Source organism: Salmo salar, chromosome ssa02, assembly GCF_905237065.1.
Source record: "Salmo salar chromosome ssa02, Ssal_v3.1, whole genome shotgun sequence".
NCBI classification, from domain to species: Eukaryota; Metazoa; Chordata; class Actinopteri; order Salmoniformes; family Salmonidae; genus Salmo; species Salmo salar.
Window position 1 is genome coordinate 58,387,536 of NC_059443.1, and position 20,121 is coordinate 58,407,656.

A 20,121-nucleotide genomic window follows, 5' to 3' on the forward strand; every position below is an offset into this window, starting at 1 on the left:
AACAGCTTTGCACACTCCTGGCATTCCCTCAACCAGCTTCACCTTGAAGGAGTTCCCGCATATGCTGAGCACTTGTTGGCTGCTTTTCCTTCACTTTGCGGTCCAACTCATCCCAAATCATCTCAATTAGGTTGAGGTCGGGTGATTGTGGAGGCCAGGTCATCTGATGCAGCACTCCACCACTCTCCTTCATGGTCAAATAGCCCTTACACAACCTGGAGGAAAAATACATGTCCCACTAAGTGCAAACCGGATAGGATGGCGTATATCTCTGCAGAATGCTGTGTAGCCATGCTGGTTAAGTGTGCCTTGAATTCTAAATAAATCACCGACAGTGTCACCAGCAAAGCACCCCCACACCATCACACCTCCTCCTCCATGCTTCACGGTGGGAATCACACATGCAGAGATCATCCGTTCACCTACTCTGTGTCTCACAAAGAAACGGTGGTTGGAACCAAAAATCTCAAATTTGGACTCATCAGACCAAAGGACAGATTTCCACTGGTCTAATGTCCATTGCTCGTGTTTCTTGGCCCAAGCAAGTCTCATCTTCTTATTGGTGTCCTTTAGTAGTGGTTTCTTTGGAGCAATTAGACCACGAAGGCCTGATTCACACAGTCTCCTCTGAACAGCTCATGTTGAGATGTGTCTGTTACTTAGACTCTATGAAGCAATATTTGGGCTACAATCTGAGGTGCAGTTAACTTTAATGAACTTATCCTCTGCAGCAGAGGTAACTCTGGGTCTTCCTTTTCTGTGGCGGTCTAGTAGAGCAAGTTTCATCATAGTGCTTGATTCTTTTTGCGACTGCACTTGAAGAAACGTTCAAAGTTCTTGAAAATTTCCGGATTGACTGACCTTCATGTCTTAAAGTAATGATGGACTGTCGTTTTTTGTTGCTTATTTGAGCTGTTCTTGCCAAATAGGGCTATCTTCTGTATACCACCCTAACTACCTTGTCACAACACAACTGATTGGCTCAAACACATTAATAAGAAGGAAATAATTTCCACTAATTAACTTTAAACAAGGCACACCAGTTAATTGAAATGTATTTTCCAGGTGACTACCTCATGAAGCTGGTTGTGAGAATGTCAAGAGTATACAAAACTGTCAAGGCAAAGGTGGCTACTTTGAAGAATATCCAATATATTTTGATTTGTTTAACACTAGAAATATATATATATATATATATATATATATAATACACACACACATATACAGTGCCTTCGGAAAGTATTTAGACCCCTTGACCTTTTCAAAATGTTGTTACGTTACAGCTTTATTCTAAAATTGATTTAAAAAAATGTTTCCTCTTCAATCTACACACAATAGCCCATAATGACAAAGCAAAAACAGTTTTTTAGACATTTTTACAAATGTATTAAAAATAAAAATTGAAATAAGACATTTACATAAGAATTCAGACCTTTTACTCAGTACCTTGTTGAAGCACCTTTGGCAGCAATTACAGCTTCGAGTCATTTTGGGTATGACTTTACAAGCTTGGCACACCTGTACTTGGGGAGTGTCTCCCATTCTTCTCTGCAGATCCTCTCAAGCTCTGTCAGGTTGGATGGGGAGCGTCACTGCACAACTATTTTCAGGTCTCTCCAGAGATGTTCGATCGGGTTTAAGTCCGGGCTCTGGCTGGACCACTCAAGGACATTTAGAGACTTGTCCCGAAGCCACTCCTGCCTTGTCTTGGCTTTGTGCTTAGGTTTGTTTTACTGTTGGAAGGTGAATCTTTGCCCCAGTCTGAGCGCTCTGGAGCAAGTTTTCATCAAGGATCTCTCTGTACTTTGCTCCGTTCATGTTTCCCTCGATCCTGACTAATCTCTCAGTCCCTGCCGCTGAAAAACAATCTCCACGGCATGATGCTGCCACCACCATGTTTCACCGTAGGGATGGTGCCAGGTTTCCTCCTGACGTGATGCTTGGCATTCAAGCCAAAGAGTTCAATCTTGGTTTCATCAGACCAAAGAATCTTGTTTCTCATGGTCTGAGAGTCCTTTAGGTGCCTTTTGGCAAACTCCAAGCGGGTTGTCATGTGCCTTTTACTGAAGAGTGGCTTCCGTCTGGCCACTCTACCATAAAGGCCTGATTGGTGGAGTTCTGCAGAGATGGTTGTCCTTCTGGATGTTTATCCCATCTCCACAGAGGCACTCTGGAGCTCTGGCAGAGTGACCATTGGGTTCTTCTTCTTCCATTTAAGAATAATGGAGGCCACTGTGTTCTTGGGGACCATCAATGCTGCAGACATTTTTTGGTACCCTTCCCCAGATCTGTGCCTCAACACAATCCTGTCTCAGAGGTCTACGGACAATTCCTTCGACCTCATGGCTTGGTTCTTGCTCTGACATGCACTGTCAAATGTAGGACCTTATATAGACAGGTGTGTGCCTTTCCAAATCATGTCCAATCAATTGAATTTACCCAGGTGGACTCCAATCAAGTTGTACATACGTCTCAAGGATGATCAATGAAAACAGGATGCACCTGAGCTCAATTTTGAGTCTCATAGCAAAGGGTCTAAATACTTGTGTAAAACAGGTATTTCAGTTTTCTATTTTTAATAAATATGCAAAAATGTCTAAAAACCTGTTTTCGCTTTGTCATTATGGGGTATTTTGTGTAGATTGATGAGACAATTTGTTTTTAAATGTGGAAAAAGTCAAGGGGTCTGAATACTTTCCGAATGCACTGTAATATATATATATATATATATATATATATATATATATATATATATATATATATATATATATATCTGCTCAAAAAAATAAAGGGAACACTTAAGCAACACATCCTAGATCTGAATGAAAGAAATAATCTTATTAAATACTTTTTTCGTTACATAGTTGAATGTGCTGACAACAAAAAATAATCAATGGAAATCCAATTTATCAACCCATGGAGGTCTGGATTTGGAGTCACACTCAAAATTAAAGTAGAAAACCACACTACAGGCTGATCCAACTTTGATGTAATGTCCTTAAAACAAGTCAAAATGAGGCTCAGTAGTGTGTGTGGCCTCCACGTGCCTGTATGACCTCCCTACAACGCCTGGGCATGCTCCTGATGAGGTGGCGGATGGTCTCCTGAGGGATCTCCTCCCAGACCTGGACTAAAGCATCCGCCAACTCCTGGACAGTCTGTGGTGCAACGTGACGTTGGTGGATGGAGCGAGACATGATGTCCCAGATGTGCTCAATTGGATTCAGGTCTGGGGAACGGTGGGCCAGTCCATAGCATTAATGCCTTCCTTTTGCAGGAACTGCTGACACACTCCAGCCACATGAGGTCTAGCATTGTCTTGCATTAGGAGGAACCCAGGGCCAACCGCACCAGCATATGGTCTCACAAGGGGTCTGAGGATCTCATCTCGGTACCCAATGGCAGTCAGGCTACCTCTGGCGAGCACATGGAGGGCTGTGCGGCCCCCCAAAGAAATGCCACCCCACACCATGACTGACCCACCGCCAAACCGGTCATGCTGGAGGATGTTGCAGGCAGTAGAACGTTCTCCATGGCATCTCCAGACTCTGTCACGTCTGTCACGTGCTCAGTGTGAACCTGCTTTCATCTGTGAAGAGCACAGGGTGCCAGTGGCGAATTTGCCAATCTTGGTGTTCTCTGGCAAATGCCAAACGTCCTGCACGGTGTTGGGCTGTAAGCACAACCCCCACCTGTGGACGTCGGGCCCTCATACCACCCTCATGGAGTCTGTTTCTGACCGTTTGAGCAGACACATGCACATTTGTGGCCTGCTGGAGGTCATTTTGCAGGGCTCTGGCAGTGCTTCTCCTGCTCCTCCTTGCACAAAGGCGGAGGTAGCGGTCCTGCTGCTGGGTTGTTGCCCTCCTACGGACTCCTCCACGTCTCCTGATGTACTGGCCTGTCTCCTGGTAGCGCCTCCATGCTCTGGACACTACGCTGACAGACACAGCAAACCTTCTTGCCACAACTCGCATTGATGTGCCATCCTGGATGAGCTGCACTACCTGAGCCACTTGTGTGGGTTGTAGACTCCGTCTCATGCTACCACTAGAGTGAAAGCACCACCAGCATTCAAAAGTGACCAAAACATCAGCCAGGAAGCATAGGAACTGAGAAGTGGTCTGTGGTCCCCACCTGCAGAACCACTCCTTTATTGGGGGTGTCTTGATAATTGCCTATAATTTCTACCTGTTGTCTATTCCATTTGCACAACAGCATGTGAAATGTATTGTCAATCAGTGTTGCTTCCTAAGTGGACAGTTTGATTTCACAGAAGTGTGATTGACTTGGAGTTACATTGTGTTGTTTAAGTGTTCCCTTTATTTTTTTGAGCAGTGTGTATATATATATATATAGTTAATAGTCATCATGGTCGGTGTCGGACACATGAAAGGACCAGGAATTCGCTTTGTTGTCATTGAGACAAGCTCTTCATATTGAGTCTATTGTACCTCTTGAGAAGAGAAATATGCACTCACGGGAACCTCAGAGCTGTTTTGCTCTACTGCACTAAGAGTAACCTGGTTAGGTCATGAGCAAATCCAAGGCTTATAATATGACTCAACTGAATGCAAAAAATACATGTTGATACATGCTAACCAAGTTCAATCTCAAGTTTGTTTAGTAGTCCAGTGTTTCTCCTATATTCATTTCGCAAAGGTGGCCCAGCGGTGGCCCTAGCGGTAGCAATCTCTCGTCCCAACGGCCCCACCCTACACTATGCACGTGTGTGTGTACGTGTACCGCTGTAAAGTGAGTTAGTCGATGAGCAAGGCAAGACGTGTGTGCTCATGAGTGGGACCCAGGTGATATGATGACTCAAGCCTCTGCAACTCTTCCACCTGAATAAGGAGCTATTATCGGCCTCTGCAACTGTACCTCTGCTCTCACACAGCTGAGACTGCCGAAGCTGCTACTGTAGAATGCAGAGAGCCGTTTGCATTTTGGATTGCAGCCCCAGTTGGATAACATAGTACTACCATCTGTCAAAAACCTTACCTCAGCTATGTTGTTGGCTACAGTATATCTATAATGTGTCATGAGTCAGGACCGAGCAATCACTATAGTGATCAATATTTTTCAAGATGTTTCAGTTTGGTGACAGGTGTTCTTATGTTGAGATGTCAACACAAGACAATGTCTATGATACCTGAATGTCTTTGGGTTTCATGACAGATAAACACATCTAACCTTTGTGACAGTGTTTGGTCTGCTCCTACCTTTCCGTTGGCTTTGGTCTTGCTGCTGCTGTGGTTGTTGTTGGTGGTGGGGTTGGCATCCTCATGGACCCGGTCCAGGAGCCAGAGCAGGAACTCCAGGGCATCGTGCTGAGAGTTCCCCCTGAACTGCGAGCCGTATTTGGACACAATACTCTGGGGACAGACAGGGAGGAGGAAATCAGATGAGGACATTACAAAAGACATAAAACGACTTTCCAACAAACTACAGTAGAAGCTCAAAGATATTAACCTTAGAGTTACAGGCTGACCGGTCAACCAAACAGGGAATATCGAACACAGTCAAAAATTATGTAGGCTATGTAGTCTGTTGGCTAAATACTCTGAGGAAAGACAGGGAGGAAGAGATTAGATATGGACAAGAATATAAATATCAGTTAGGTTTCCAGCAAAGTCCTTTAAATCTTCCAACAAAATACATGAGCTGAGAGTTTCAAAGAAACTACTGTTCAGAGTATTTATTTTTAGGAAACGTTGTCTGGTGGTAAGTAAACAGCGTCTTTCGACAGTGTATTCAATCAGCTCCCCTTAGGCTCGGGGAGTAACTGATGACATGTAAACAGTTACATGTTATTTGATAACAGAAAAATGTCAGGGGTTCTTAAACTTTTTCACACAGGCCCCCCATTACTACAAAATCTATGGGCTAAAAAACCTAGCTAAAAAACATTAGCTGACATGGGCTAGTTGATCTGGACATTTCTGACATGTTATAAATAGCTCTCAAAGGTATGCAAAGACTAACATGAACAGAAGAAAACTGATGATGCACTACCCAATTTCGAAATTGCACCTATTACAACTTTCAAGAGTAAGTTGAAAGCCAGACTGAGTTCCTTAAAAATATATATTTCTAAACAGGGGTCTGGGGATTTTTTTTCAGGTTTTTCTTGGCCCCTTAAGTCCAGTGAAGGGAAATCTTAACGCTTCAGCATACAATGACATTCTAAACAATTATGTGCTTCCAACTTTGTGGCAACAGTTTGGGGAAGGCCCTTTCCTGTTTCAAAGCGAGGTCCATACAGAAATGGTTTGTCGAGATCGGTGTGGAAGAACTTGACTGGCCTGCACAGAGCCCTGACCTAAACCCCATCGAACACCTATGGGATGAATTGAAATGCTGACTGCGAGCCAGGCCTAATCACCCAACATCAGTGCCCGACCTCACTAATGCTCTTGTGACTGAATGGAAGCAAGTCCCTGCAGCAGTGTTCCAACATCTAGTGGAAAGCCTACCCAGAAGAATGGAGGCCGTTAAAGCAGAAAGGGGGGGCGACTCCATATTAATTAGAGGTCGACCGATTAATCGGAATGGCTGATTAATTAGGGCCGATTTCAAGGTTTCATAACAATCGGTAATCGGCATTTGGACACCGATTATGGCCGATTACATTGCACTCCACGAGGAGACTGCGTGGCGGGCTGACTACCTGTTACCGAGTGCAGCAAGGAGCCAAGGTAAGTTGCTAGCTAGCATTAAACTTATCTTATAAAAAACAATCAATCTTAACATAATAATTTTTTTACATTTTAGTCATTTAGCAGACGCTCTTATCCAGAGCGACTTACAGTAGTGAATACATACATTTCATAAATTTTTTTTGTATATATTTTTTTTGGAACTACACATGGTTGATGATATTACTTGTTTATCTAGCTTGTCCTGCGTTGCATATATTCAATGTGGTGCCTGTTAATTTATCATTGAATCACAGCCTACTTCGCCAAACGGGTGATGATTTAACAAGCGCATTCGCGAAAAAAGCACTGTCGTTGCACCAATGTGTAACTAACCATAAACATCAATGCTTTTCTTAAAATCAATACACAAGTAAAACATTTTAAACCTGCATATTTAGTTAATATTGCCTGCTAACATTAATTTCTTTTAACTAGAGAAATTGTGTCACTTCTCTTGCGTTCTGTGCAAGCAGAGTCAGGGTATATGCAGCAGTTTGGGCCGCCTGGCTCGTTGCAAACTGTGTGAAGACCATTTCTTCCTAACAAAGACCGTAATTAATTTGCCAGAATTGTACATAATTATGACATAACATTGAAGGTGTGCAATGTAACAGCAATATTTTGACTTAGAGTTGCCGCCCGTTCGATAAAATACGGAACGGTTCCGTATTTCACTGAAAGAATAAACGTTTTGTTTTCCAAATTATAGTTTCCGGATTTGACCATATTAATGACCTAAGGCTCGTATTTCTGTGTGTTATTATAATTAAGTCTATGATTTGATAGAGCAGCCTGACTGAGCAGTGGTAGGCAGCAGCAGGCTCGTAAGCATTCATTCAAACAGCACTTTCCTGCGTTTGCCAGCAGTCCTTCGAGGTCTTCAAGTATTACACTGTTTATGACTTCAAGCCTATCAACTCCTGAGATTAGGCTGGCAATACTAAAGTGCCTATAAGAACATCCAATAGTCAAAGGTATATGAAATACAAATGGTATAGAGAGAAATAGTCCTATAATTCCTATAATACTACAACCTAAGACTTCTTACCTGGGAATATTGAAGACTCATGTTAAAAGGAACCACCAGCTTTCATATGTTCTCATGTTCTGAGCAAGGAACTTAAACGTTAGCTTTTTAACATGGCACATATTGCACTTTTACTTTCTTCTCCAAGACTGTGTTTTTGCATTATTTAAACCAAATTGAACATGTTTCATTATTTATTTGAGACTAAATTGATTTTATTTATGTATTATATTAAGTTAAAATAAAAGTGTTCATTGTTCATTTAGTATTGTTGTAATTGTCTTCATTACAAATATATATATAAACATCGGCCAATTAATCGGCAGCAGCTTTTTTTGGTCCTCCAATAATCGGTATCGGCGTTGAAAAATCCTAATCGGTCGACCTCTAATATTAATGCCCATGATTTTGGAATGAGATGTTAGGTGAGCAGGTGTCCACATAGTTTTGGTCATGTAGTATATATTATGACACCTTTCTGTTTTGTCAATGACATTACATTTTGCATTGAAAATATGGAAAGTTAAAGTGTGTTCCACCTGAGCGAGTCTGACCAAAGTCAGAGACCACTATATCTACAATGACACACCAAATGCATTTGATTGATAATTGTTGTCTTGTTCTAATGCCTCTTAAGGGTAAAGTAATCCAAAAGTAATGGGAAAATAATCAGATTACGTTACCGAGTTTGGGCAATCCAAAAGTTACGTTACTGATTACAATTTTGGTTAAGTAACTAGTAACTGTAACATTTCGAAAGTAATCAACCCAACCCTGGCTCTCCTTGAGACAGTGACAGGCGTAGCTAATAACAACACCATCAGGACATCCAGGTGGCTACTTTCCATTCCCACCAGCCATTGCTCTCTCTCCCTCTCTCTTCTCTCCCCCCTCCACTCTCTCCATTCCTCCCTCCGCCCTCTGAGTAACAAAGCCCGATCCCAGACGCTCCTCCACGCTTCATAAAAAATTGCTGCATCACACCGCCAGTGTTCTAAATATAAACATGGGACAGGATGCGAGGCCCCCTACCTCCCTACTACCTGAGATGGACCACTAATGAGCTTAATCATTATGAAGGGGGCCCTCAGAGGGAGAGGGCATGTTGACTGTGGCTGTATCTGAAATGGCATCCTATTCCCTATGTAGTGCGCTCCTTTTGACAAGGGTTCTGGTCAAAAGTAGTGCACTATATAGGGAATAGCGTGCCATTTCGGACACAGCCCTTTTCACTAATCCTAGTCACTCTCTCTGCCAATCAAAGGACAGTGCAGTTATGTTATGGTATGTTGCTACCCCAGAAAGGGTAAAAGGGAAAGGGGGAAACAGAGTCGGGGGTGGCGGAGAGAGTGGTGGGGACAGCAACCGATGTGTCCAAGGTTACCGTGGGCCCGCTGTGTCTGGGAAGCAGAAACCTGATGACATCTCAGAGCTGTGATGGCTTCATTAGGACAGGGGGTTGAGAGAAGGAGGGCTTGGAAAGAGGGGTTATGTTCTGCTGTGTGCACACATTTTGTTTTGTTGACGCCCAGAGGTGATCCTGCTACTACGGCATGCTAATGTCCCTGCACAGCAGCACTGTTGCTAAGAAAGTAAGGACCCCATCCCATCCTTCAAAAACAGATTGCACTTCTTGTTCAAAGGAATTCCCCTTGATATCTGCATAGACATATCAACATAGTCTCTACTTTTCACACCCACCCTATGCCTGAGAGGAGATAGAGGCGTAATCCCACCAAAGTAGTACGAATAACATCCTCTAACATTTTGAGGCCTGTTTGAGTAAGCCTGTATCAGCCTCCATTTATCATCATCATCATAACCAACCAAATCACAGACAGACAGTTTAGACACCTGACACTAACATTTAATGACTGGCCATGAAAGTGCCAAAACAAACATGATATACTGTGTTTCTGTCCCCACGGGGAGCATGGGAATAATCATCCAGGCTATTTGGTAAACACTGAAGGGATTTGAGAGAACCTGGGTGTAAAATGTGTTGGTTGGGACATTTTGAATCAGATAGCCAAAGATTACTATGTCAAGAAGAAGAAATGTCAAATGTGTTTTACACATAGTTGGTTAGATTGAATGATTTATGACTTTGTGTGTGTCACTGTGTGATGCCAGACCATATTTGCTCCCCTCTTTAAAAGTTGTTTGTACTCCTCAGCTGTCTTTAGGGTACTGCTGGTCTCCATGGTGAAGACGCATCTTATTCCATAACCACAGTAAACATAGGCAGACTATACGGTACTACAGTGCACTCTCCATGTCATGGTGCCTTGCAAGTTACTTTTTACTAGAGAGGTGAAGCAAACATTTGCTGGAGGGTGAGACTAGAGACAGATAGAGAGATAGAAACGATTGCAAACACTCAAAATACAGTTGAGGGTGACCTAACCTAGCCTCTTAAATAAACACAGGTACACCATTAACCTGCACAGTCTCCAGGGGCAGTTGACAAAGTCGCCCTCTCTCACCCTCTCACATCTTAGAAGAGGTTGAGACCCCCACACTCAGGCAATAACATCACACACACACACACACACACACACACACACACACACACACACACACACACACACACACACACACACACACACACACACACACACACACACACACACACACACCAAACACACTCACACATACCACGCCTGCCCTGGCATCCAAGACAGTAAGCTGGAGAGTGTTTGACTTTCCCCTCTTTAGCGTTGGTCTCACAAGTACCCCACATCACCTTCACTGTAAACAGCTAGGTATAAGGAGAGCTCCGTCGGGACTAGGAATGTGCCATACATTAACAAAATGACATTTACACGGTCACCCCTACTCACCTCACCCCAGCCTGGCCTGTCAAATGGACCTTGTTAGATTCCACAATGACAGTCTGGGAGGGAGAACCATGAGGAATTATGACATTACATAAGCTTAAGAGATTGTGATGTTGACACACACAAGCAAGCGCTTGGGCACACACACACGCAAGAGCAGATGTTGCTGCCTAGTGGGAATGAGCCTAGACGGTATTCATCACCATCATTTCTGGCACCTCCATTCCTTTTACATTTTTCTGCAGCAGCCTTGTGTTGCTGGTTGGCGATCCTCTCCTCCGCTGACCAGGCAGACACTGACGGGGCATCACTTTATTCCTCTCCTGCCCCGCCTCTCCTTCCATTCCCTCCACTCAATAAAGCCTCCCCCTTCTGCTCCCTCTTTTCCCCCCAAACTCTACCTCCCTCGTTCCCTCTCTCATTTTCACCATTCTTTCCACTCATCAATCTCAGCTGAGCTCCAGACGACCCAGCCTCCCCCCGTTTCTCCCCTGGAGAGAAACACAAACCTCGGCCCGCCGCAGTCCCGGCCACCAAGCAAATGCTCTTGCCTGTCTCCTGGCTCCCCACGCTAGACGCCCCCGTCTGAGTTTTTTAAGCCCAAAACTGATCCTGATTAATCTGAGTTATACTGTATCTGAATTCACCCCAAAAAATATATATGATGGCAGCGGACGTACTAGTCTGGATGCTAGACTTCATGTTCATGTATTCACCTCCAAAAGAATGAAAACCACTATTTATTATGGCAAGACAACATAAGATGTTGGATGCAAGGCTCTCCAAGATTTCATTTCCCCAAGAGTCTCAGTAACATAACATGAAATCCTCCTCCAGATATGCTGCCAGTGTATCGACAGAGTAAAGCCCAAAGCCCAAAGCCTTTGCCTTGTCTCCGCGACGACGACCCTAATGTGGGATTTACTACCATCAAGAACAGAGAAGGAAACAAAGGATGAATTGCGATTGGTCATAATCATCTCTGAGTGGTTTACAGCCTGGGAAAGGCTCTCTGTTAACACTACTGTAATGGAGAAGTTTAAACTCCTATAGCTGCATCCCAAATGGTACCGTACTTCCTATAAAGTGCATTACTTTTGAGCAGGGCCCATAGGGCTCTGGTAAAAAAAGATAGTGCACTTTGTAGGTAATAGGGTGCCATTTGGGACACAAACGCTACGACTTACAGTGGAGGCAGTAAATGTGCAATTGTGTGGGAAGAACGAGGGTCTGAGCTGTTAGTGTATCCTAATGGCACAATCACTAATACATATTTGGGGTGGCCAAACGTCAGCCCTACCACGTAATTTACATTAAAGTTGAACAATGGAGTAAAATAACTTCATCATTTGGGATATGGTAGGGTAAGACAGTTGTACTAAGCTCATGAGACATTTGTGTTGTATTCTTCAAGAATCAATGGGTGTTCTGTATATCATTAATTAAAATGACCACTGAACAGCTGTAAATATTGCAGATTGCTCCTTTAAAGGTTTCTGAGCCATTCCCTTCACTAAGATAAAGTGGGGAGTAATGTCGTTTCAGCCACCTTCTACGTGATTGGGTGGTCTTACAGCCTAGCGTAGTTGAAATTGATCCCCCCCCCCCCGTTGAACCTAGACCATTAATCATGGTGGTGAATACATCCACCAGAAATTCACTCAAATTACAGTACTTACATAGCCATATCACAGAAATATTTCTCACTGTGTTTTTCATTATGTTGTTTTGTCAGAGCTTTTCGGCTCAAATTAAGTAGTAGCGCCCTGACAATCTCTGAGTAGAGAGAGAGAGAGAGAGAGAGAGAGAGAGAGAGAGAGAGAGAGAGACTGTGTGTGTGAGTACCGTAGCTCTTGAAAGAAAGCAGAGACAGGAAAACACAAACACTGCATCTCCGCCTGTGCTCCAAAACAACCAACATGACACCCACTCACACCCACCACCGCCTACACAGGAGTCATGGAGAACATTGATACAACCACCACCTCCAGACTCAGCAAGGAAAGTGAGGGAAGGGAAAAGCTTGCAGAGCCATCTTTTATCCTCACTCAGGCACTGTTGAACTTGTTAACCAGGCCAATGCCTCTGACTAGTGCTCTTTAAAAGCACACTGACATTGACAATAACAATTAGCTGTCAAAGAACCACTGTGCAGAATCCTTCCTCATCACAAACTAGTACCATTCATACAGGGGACAGGAGTAAATGGATGGGTGGGTGTTTTCCTGTCTTTCACCAACACTTTTCTTGTTTGTTTTGGAGCTCACTGCTGCACTCTCCACACGCACCAGTGGAGCTTGCTCAGTAGGGGGTCTCCACCTTTCCCAGAGTAAATGCACTGGGCTGCACTGCTACAGCAGTAAACATCCTCATCTCACCCAAAGAGGACCAACAGATATAAATCAGTGTATTGTTCAAGTCAAAGCCATCCGTACAACTGCAGTGAGAGGAGGGAATGAATGAGAATGAATGAATGGGAATACCTATACCCAAAGGCAATTGATTATTCAATAGATCTGAGTACTACATTTCGAGAGACTGCACACAAAACTTAACGTATAAACTTCAAAAAGTATCTCACTTTGCCCTACCTGTTCTGAAGCTTATGAAACCCTTCACCTCAAAGCCCTCTATCTTTGCATCGCAGTTCGATTTCCACAAATTACTGCTGGAATCATAATTAGCTTAGAGCCTATTAGCCGAACCAAATCAAAATGTTCTAATACAGAATTCTGGTACCATCTATATTTGCAGCATAGGTCCAAAGGTTCCAGTAAATGAGAGTGAGCAATGTCATTCACCCAGGCCCAGGGGTATTAGCTTTGGGCACCGTGCCCCTGGATGATCAGCCACAGGTGTCCCTGTGAGGCCAGACCATAGACATACAGTTGAAGTCGGAAGTTTACATACACTTAGTTTGGAGTCATTAAAACTCGTTTTTCAACCATTCCACAAATTTCTTGTTAACAAACTATAGTATTGGCAAGTCGATTAGGACATCTACTTTGTGCATGACACAAGTAATTTTCCAACAATTGTTTACAGACAGATTATTTCACTTATAATTCACTGTACCACAATTCCAGTGGGTCAGAAGTTTACATACACTTAGTTGGCTGTGCCTTTAAACAGCTTGGAAATTCCAGAAAATTATGTCATGGCTTTAGAAGCTTCTGATAGGCTAATTGACATAATTTGAGTCAATTGGAGGTGTACCTGTGGATGTATTTCAAGGCCTACCTTCAAACTCAGTGCCTCTTTGCTTGACATCATGGGAAAATCAAAAGAAATCAGCCAAGACGTCAGAACTTTTGTTGTTGTTGATCTCTGGTTCATCCTTGGGAGCAATTTCTAAACGCCTGAAGGTACCACGTTCATCTGTACAAACAATAGTACACAAGTATAAACACCATGGGACCACACAGCCGTCATACCGCTCAGGAAAGAGACGCGTTCTGTCTCCTAGAGATAAACATACTTTGGTGCGAAAAGTGCAAATCAATCCCAGAACAACAGCAAAGGACCTTGTGAAGATGCTGGAGGAAACAGGTACAAAAGTATCTATATCCACAGTAAACAAGTCCTATTTTGACATAACCTGAAAGGCCGCTCAGCAAGGAAGAAGCCACTGCTCCAAAACCGCCATAAAAAAAGCCAGACTACGGTTTGCAACTGCACATGGGGACAAAGTTCATACTTTTTGGAGAAATGTCCTCTGGTCTGATGAAATAAAAAGGGACTTGTTTGGCCATAATGACCATCGTTATGTTTGGAGGAAAAAGGGGGAGGCTTGCAAGCCGAAGAACACCATCCCAACCGTGAAGCACGGGTGTGGCAGCATCATGTTGTGGGGGTGCTTTGCTGCAGGAGGGACTGGTGCACTTCACAAAATAAATGGCATCACGCGTAGAGGTCGACCGATTAATCGGAATGGCCGATTAATTAGGGGCGATTTCAAGTTTTCATAACAATCGGTAATCTGCATTTTTGGACACCGATTATGGCCGATTACATTGCACTCCACGAGGAGATGCGTGGAAGGCTGACTACCTGTTATGCGAGTGCAGCAACGAGCCAAGGTAAGGTGCTAGCTAGCATTAAACTTATCTTATAAAAAACAATCAATCTTAACATAATCACTAGTTAACAACACATGTTGATGATATTACTAGTTTATCTAGCTTGTCCTGCGTTGCATATAATCGATGCGGTGCCTGTTAATTTATCATTGAATCACAGCCTACTTCACCAAACAGGTGATTTAACGAGCGCATTCGCGAAAAAAGCAATGTCGTTGCACCAATGTGTACCTAACCATAAACATCAACGCCTTTCTTAAAATCAATACACAAGTATATATTTTTAAACCTGCATATTTAGTTAATATTGCCTGCTAACATTAATTTCTTTTAACTAGAGAAATTGTGTCACTTCTCTTGCGTTCTGTGCAACAGAGTCAGGGTATATGCAGCAGTTTGGGCCGCCTGGCTCGTTGCAAACTGTGTGAAGACTATTTCTTCCTAACAAAGACAGCCAACTTCGCCAAACGGGGGATGATTTAACAAAAGCGCATTTGCGAAAAAAGCACAATCATTGCACGAATGTACCTAACCATAAACATCAATGCCTTTCTTAAAATCAATACACAGAAGTATTCATGTTAGCAGGCAATATTAACTAGGCAAATTGTGTCACTTCTCTTGCGTTCATTGCACGCAGAGTCAGGGTATATGCAACCGTTTGGGCCGCCTAGCTCATTGCGAACTAATTTGCCAGAATTTTACATAATTACGACATAACATTGAAGGTTGTGCAATGTAATAACAATATGGTCACGTCCTGACCAGTAAAGGGGTCATTTTGGTATTGTAGTTTGGTCAGGACGTGGCAGGGGTGTGTTTGTTTTGTGTGTTTCGGGGTTTTGTTGTATATTCTATATTTTCTATTTTTATGTTCCATTCTAGGTTGTGTATTTCTTTGTGTTGGCCTGGTATGGCTCTCAATCAGGGACAGCTGTACATCGTTGTCGCTGATTGGGAGCCATACTTAGGTAGCCCTTTGTCCCCCTGTCTTTTGTAGGAAGTTGATTTTACATTGCTGTGTGTGTAGCCTGCAAAACTGTCTAGCTGTCGTTCGGTTTCTTGTTTTTGTTTAGTGTTCAATAAAAGTGAAAGATGAGCACTCAACCCGCTGCGCCTTGGTCCATTCACTACGACGGCCGTTACAAATATTTAGACTTATGGATGCCACCCGTATTTCACTGAAAGAATAAACGTTTTGTTTTCGAAATTATAGTTTCAGGATTTTACCATAATAATGACCTAAGGCTCGTATTTCTGTGTGTTATTATATTATAATTAAGTCTATGATTTGATAGCGCAGCCTGACTGAGCAGTGGTAGGCAGCAGCAGGCACGTAAGCATTCATTCAAACAGCACTTTCCTGCGTTTGCCAGCAGCTCTTCGCAATGCTTCAAGCATTGCGCTGTTTATGACTTCAAGCCTATCACCTCCCGAGATTAGGCTGGCAATACTAAAGTACCTATTAGAACATCAAATAGTCAAAGGTATATGAAATACAAATGGTATAGAGAGAAATAGTCCTATAATAACTACAACCTAAAACTTCTTACCTGGGAATATTGAAGACTCATGTTAAAAGGAACCACCAGCTTTCATATTTACATTTACATTTACATTTACATTTAAGTCATTTAGCAGACGCTCTTATCCAGAGCGACTTACAAATTGGTGCATTCACCTTATGATATCCAGTGGAACAACCACTTTACAATAGTGCATCTAAATCTTTTAATCTTAGAAGGATTACTTTATCCTATCCTTAAAGAGGTGGGGTTTCAGGTGTCTACGGAAGGTGGTGATTGACTCCGCTGTCCTGGCGTCGTGAGGGAGCTTGTTCCACCATTGGGGTGCCAGAGCAGCGAACAGTTTTGACTGGGCTGAGCGGGAACTGTGCTTCCTCAGAGGTAGGGGGGCCAGCAGGCCAGAGGTGGATGAACGCAGTGCCCTTGTTTGGGTGTAGGGCCTGATCAGAGCCTGAAGGTATGGAGGTGCCGTTCCCTTCACAGCTCCGTAGGCAATCACCATGGTCTTGTAGCGGATGCGAGCTTCAACTGGAAGCCAGTGGAGAGAGCGGAAGAGCGGGGTGACGTGAGAGAACTTGGGAAGGTTGAACACCAGACGGGCTGCGGCGTTCTGGATGAGTTGTAGGGGTTTAATGGCACAGGCAGGGAGCCCAGCCAACAGCGAGTTGCAGTAATCCAGACGGGAGATGACAAGTGCCTGGATTTGGACCTGCGCTGCTTCCTGTGTGAGGCAGGGTCGTACTCTGCGAATGTTGTAACGTTAGCTATATGACACCAAATCCTCCGTTTTAGGTAAACAACATAACTTATGATTTAGTTTTGTTCATAGATATCAGGATGTCTGGTGTGCCCCTTTCTGTTTAATGAGGTCATTTTTGGACAGGATTTCTGTCAATTTTGGAACCCCTTTTTGTCTCAAGAGCCCAGAGGCAAACGTGCCTGGCCTGGTGACTTACTTAGTGAACTCAATGGAGTTGAGTTTATTAAGCTAGTGGCCATGTTAACTAACGTTAACTAGCTAGCTAAAGTTAGCTAGTAAGCATAAACGTTAGCTACACTAAGTCGAACCATATATTTGGTCGATCACATTCGCTAACGTTACTGTAGACAGGTAGCTAAGTTACATGTGCTAGCTTCTAACGTTAGCTACCTAGGTACAGTACAGTGCACGCTGTAAAAAGCAAAACACTTACACTTCATATGTTCTCATGTTCTGAGCAAGGAACTTAAACGTTAGCTTTTTTACATGGCACATATTGCACTTTTACTTTCTTCTCCAACACTTTGTTTTTGCATTATTTAAACCAAATTGAACATGTTTCATTATTTATTTGAGACTAAATTGATTTTATTGATGTATTATATTAAGTTAAAATAAGTGTTCATTGTTCATGCAGTATTGTTGTAATTGTCATTATTACAAATATATATATAAAAATCGGCCGATTAATCGGTACCGGCTTTTTTGGTCCGCCAATAATCGGTATTGGTATCGGCGTTGAAAAATCATAATCGGTCGCCCTCTAATCACAAGGAAGGAAAATGATGTGGATATATTGAAGCAACATCTCAAGACAACAGTCAGGAAGTTAAAACTTGGTCGCAAATGGGTCTTCCAAATGGACAATGACCCCAAGCATACTTCCAAGTTGTGGCAAAATGGCTTAAGGACAACAAAGTCAAGGTATTGGAGTGGCCATCACAAATCCCTGACCTCAATCCCATAAAAGATTTGTGGGCAGAACTGAAAAAGCGTGTGCGAGCAAGGAGGCCTACAAACCTCACTCAGTTACACCAGCTCTGTCAGGAGGAATAGGCCAAAATTCACCCAACTTACTGTGGGAAGCTTGTGGAAGGCTACCCGAACGTTTGACCCAAATTAAACAATTTAAAGGCAATGCTACCAAATACTAATTGAGTGTATGTAAACTTCTGACCCACTGGGAATGTGATGAAAGAAATAAAAGCTGAAATAAATCATTCTTTACTAGGATGACATGTCAGGAATTGTGAAAAACTGAGTTTAAATGTATTTGGCTAAGGTGCATGTAAACTTCCGACTTCAACTGTACATATTCATACATCATCAGGCCAGACAGACACCTGCGCAGACTCAGCCGTCTGGTTTCCTGGCAGTCCCTGACCACTGTGTTGACTTGGTCTGGCTCACTCTCATCAGCATTCGGTAAACTCAGTGCACCACCCCTGCATGTGAAGTACCACTCCCTTCCACCCAGTAAGGACATCCAGGGAATGCAGACAAGCCACCTCACCAGGGTTTGTGGCAGGTGGGAGCCACAGAGCACACACACAGCATGCTTATTAGTTAGAAAATGTGCCCTGAAGTGTGGTCAATGGTCATTAAGCAATAGGCATTGACACATGGTTTGGACCATGTTTGTGTGGGGAGAAAAGAAAAAGAGAACCCGAATTTCAACATTAATCCAAACATATGGGAGTTTTGACACTGCCTGTACTGCTAGTACATGTCTCACCTGTTTTGACAGTTGCCACAGGCTCCTCCCCTGAAATACTACCTGTCTGCTTACACGGAAATAGGACGTGAGAACTGTTGAGTCGGTTCTGACTAGAGGGAGTACAGCTACGACCGGAAATGACTTTTCGCAGCAGGTTAAGAGAATTTACGCAGCAGGTTAATTAAGATAAGTAACGTGGCAGGTTAGGAGACTTACTGTAGGTTAAGGTTAGGAAACGGTTTAGGCGTATGGTTAGCTAAAATGCTTCCGGTCTTAGCTGTACTCCCTCCAGTCACAACCCACTAGGCACACCACGCCATTTCAGTGTGGAAATGTGGGTAAAATTTGGTTGAGAGGTTGATCAATATGATTTCAACCTTTATTCACTCACTCATAAAGACACCCAGATGTTTGTTGAATTCCCAATGTCTTATCACTATGCTTTCAACCATATAAAAGCACAACCAAATTCCATTGGAAAAAGAATGTCTGAATTTTGATTTAGTTGTCATTTAAATGTGTTATCGCTGCTGCTTCAAGCATTTAAAAGCACAACAAAGTTCAAATGGGAATACCTTGTCAGATATTTTGGATTTATACAACAACTTAATGTGTTATTACTGTGCTTCATCTAAAACCACAAACCAATGACCTGGATTGCAGTTGAGATTACATTAAATACACATAGAGCAAGTGATCAATGCTGTTTGATATTCTGCACAGATTATTATAGCACTTGTAAAGCTCTCCACAGACCTGTGACCTCTGCATGCTATCTTGAAACATGCACACTTTCTATGATTACATAAGAACAACATTTTGTTACAGTAGGCTAACCTCAAAATGTCACCATTGACGTGTGACTCATTTTAAAGTTGAATAAATGTTGTTTCGTTTGTAAGAGCCTTGACTTCAGGCTCTTTACTGTATAACAAAAGTAATATTGAATTGTGTTTGGTTGACAACACAACCAAATATTAAAATGTAAGGATATCTAATGCTTGGATAGTTTCATCTGAGCCACTGGCTTAATTCTATTCTTTAAACTTTATTTGGGGTTTAGTTGGAGATGTGAATCCAACCTATCATTAGTTAACTTGTCGACAAGTTAATAGGTTATTTACTGTTTTGCAAAAGTCATGTTGAATTGTGTTTGGTTGTCACTGACTTAATCCGGCTTTTATTCTAGTTTGTCTATAAATGAATAATTGATATGTTGGTTTCATGTCTCCATCTCAACCAAGAACCAAAGTTAAAGAATAGGACCAAATCAAACTTTATTTAAAGTGCATTTAAAGTTTGATTAGATTATATCTAGTTCTATTCTTTAACTTCAATTTTTGGTTGAGATGGAGACGTGAATCCAACATATAAATTATTAATAAGTAGACAAACTGTAATTAAAGCCAGACTAAGTCAGTGGCACAGATGGAACTATCCAAGCAGAAGATACATCTCCTTCAAATGTTGA

The 20,121-nt window shown here is 42.6% G+C and overlaps 1 protein-coding gene across 2 annotated transcripts in view; it reads right to left on the reverse strand.

The window, feature by feature from the left end:
• LOC106587099 (ubiquitin carboxyl-terminal hydrolase 43) overlaps positions 1-20,121 on the reverse strand; it is a 130,311-nt gene that overhangs the window by 107,940 nt on the left and 2,250 nt on the right. For both annotated transcript variants that reach the window (XM_014175103.2, XM_014175093.2), the window contains exon 2: positions 5,223-5,375. In XM_014175103.2, coding sequence (XP_014030578.2) covers positions 5,223-5,375 — 153 coding nt within the window. The remainder of the gene's footprint in view (positions 1-5,222; positions 5,376-20,121) is intronic.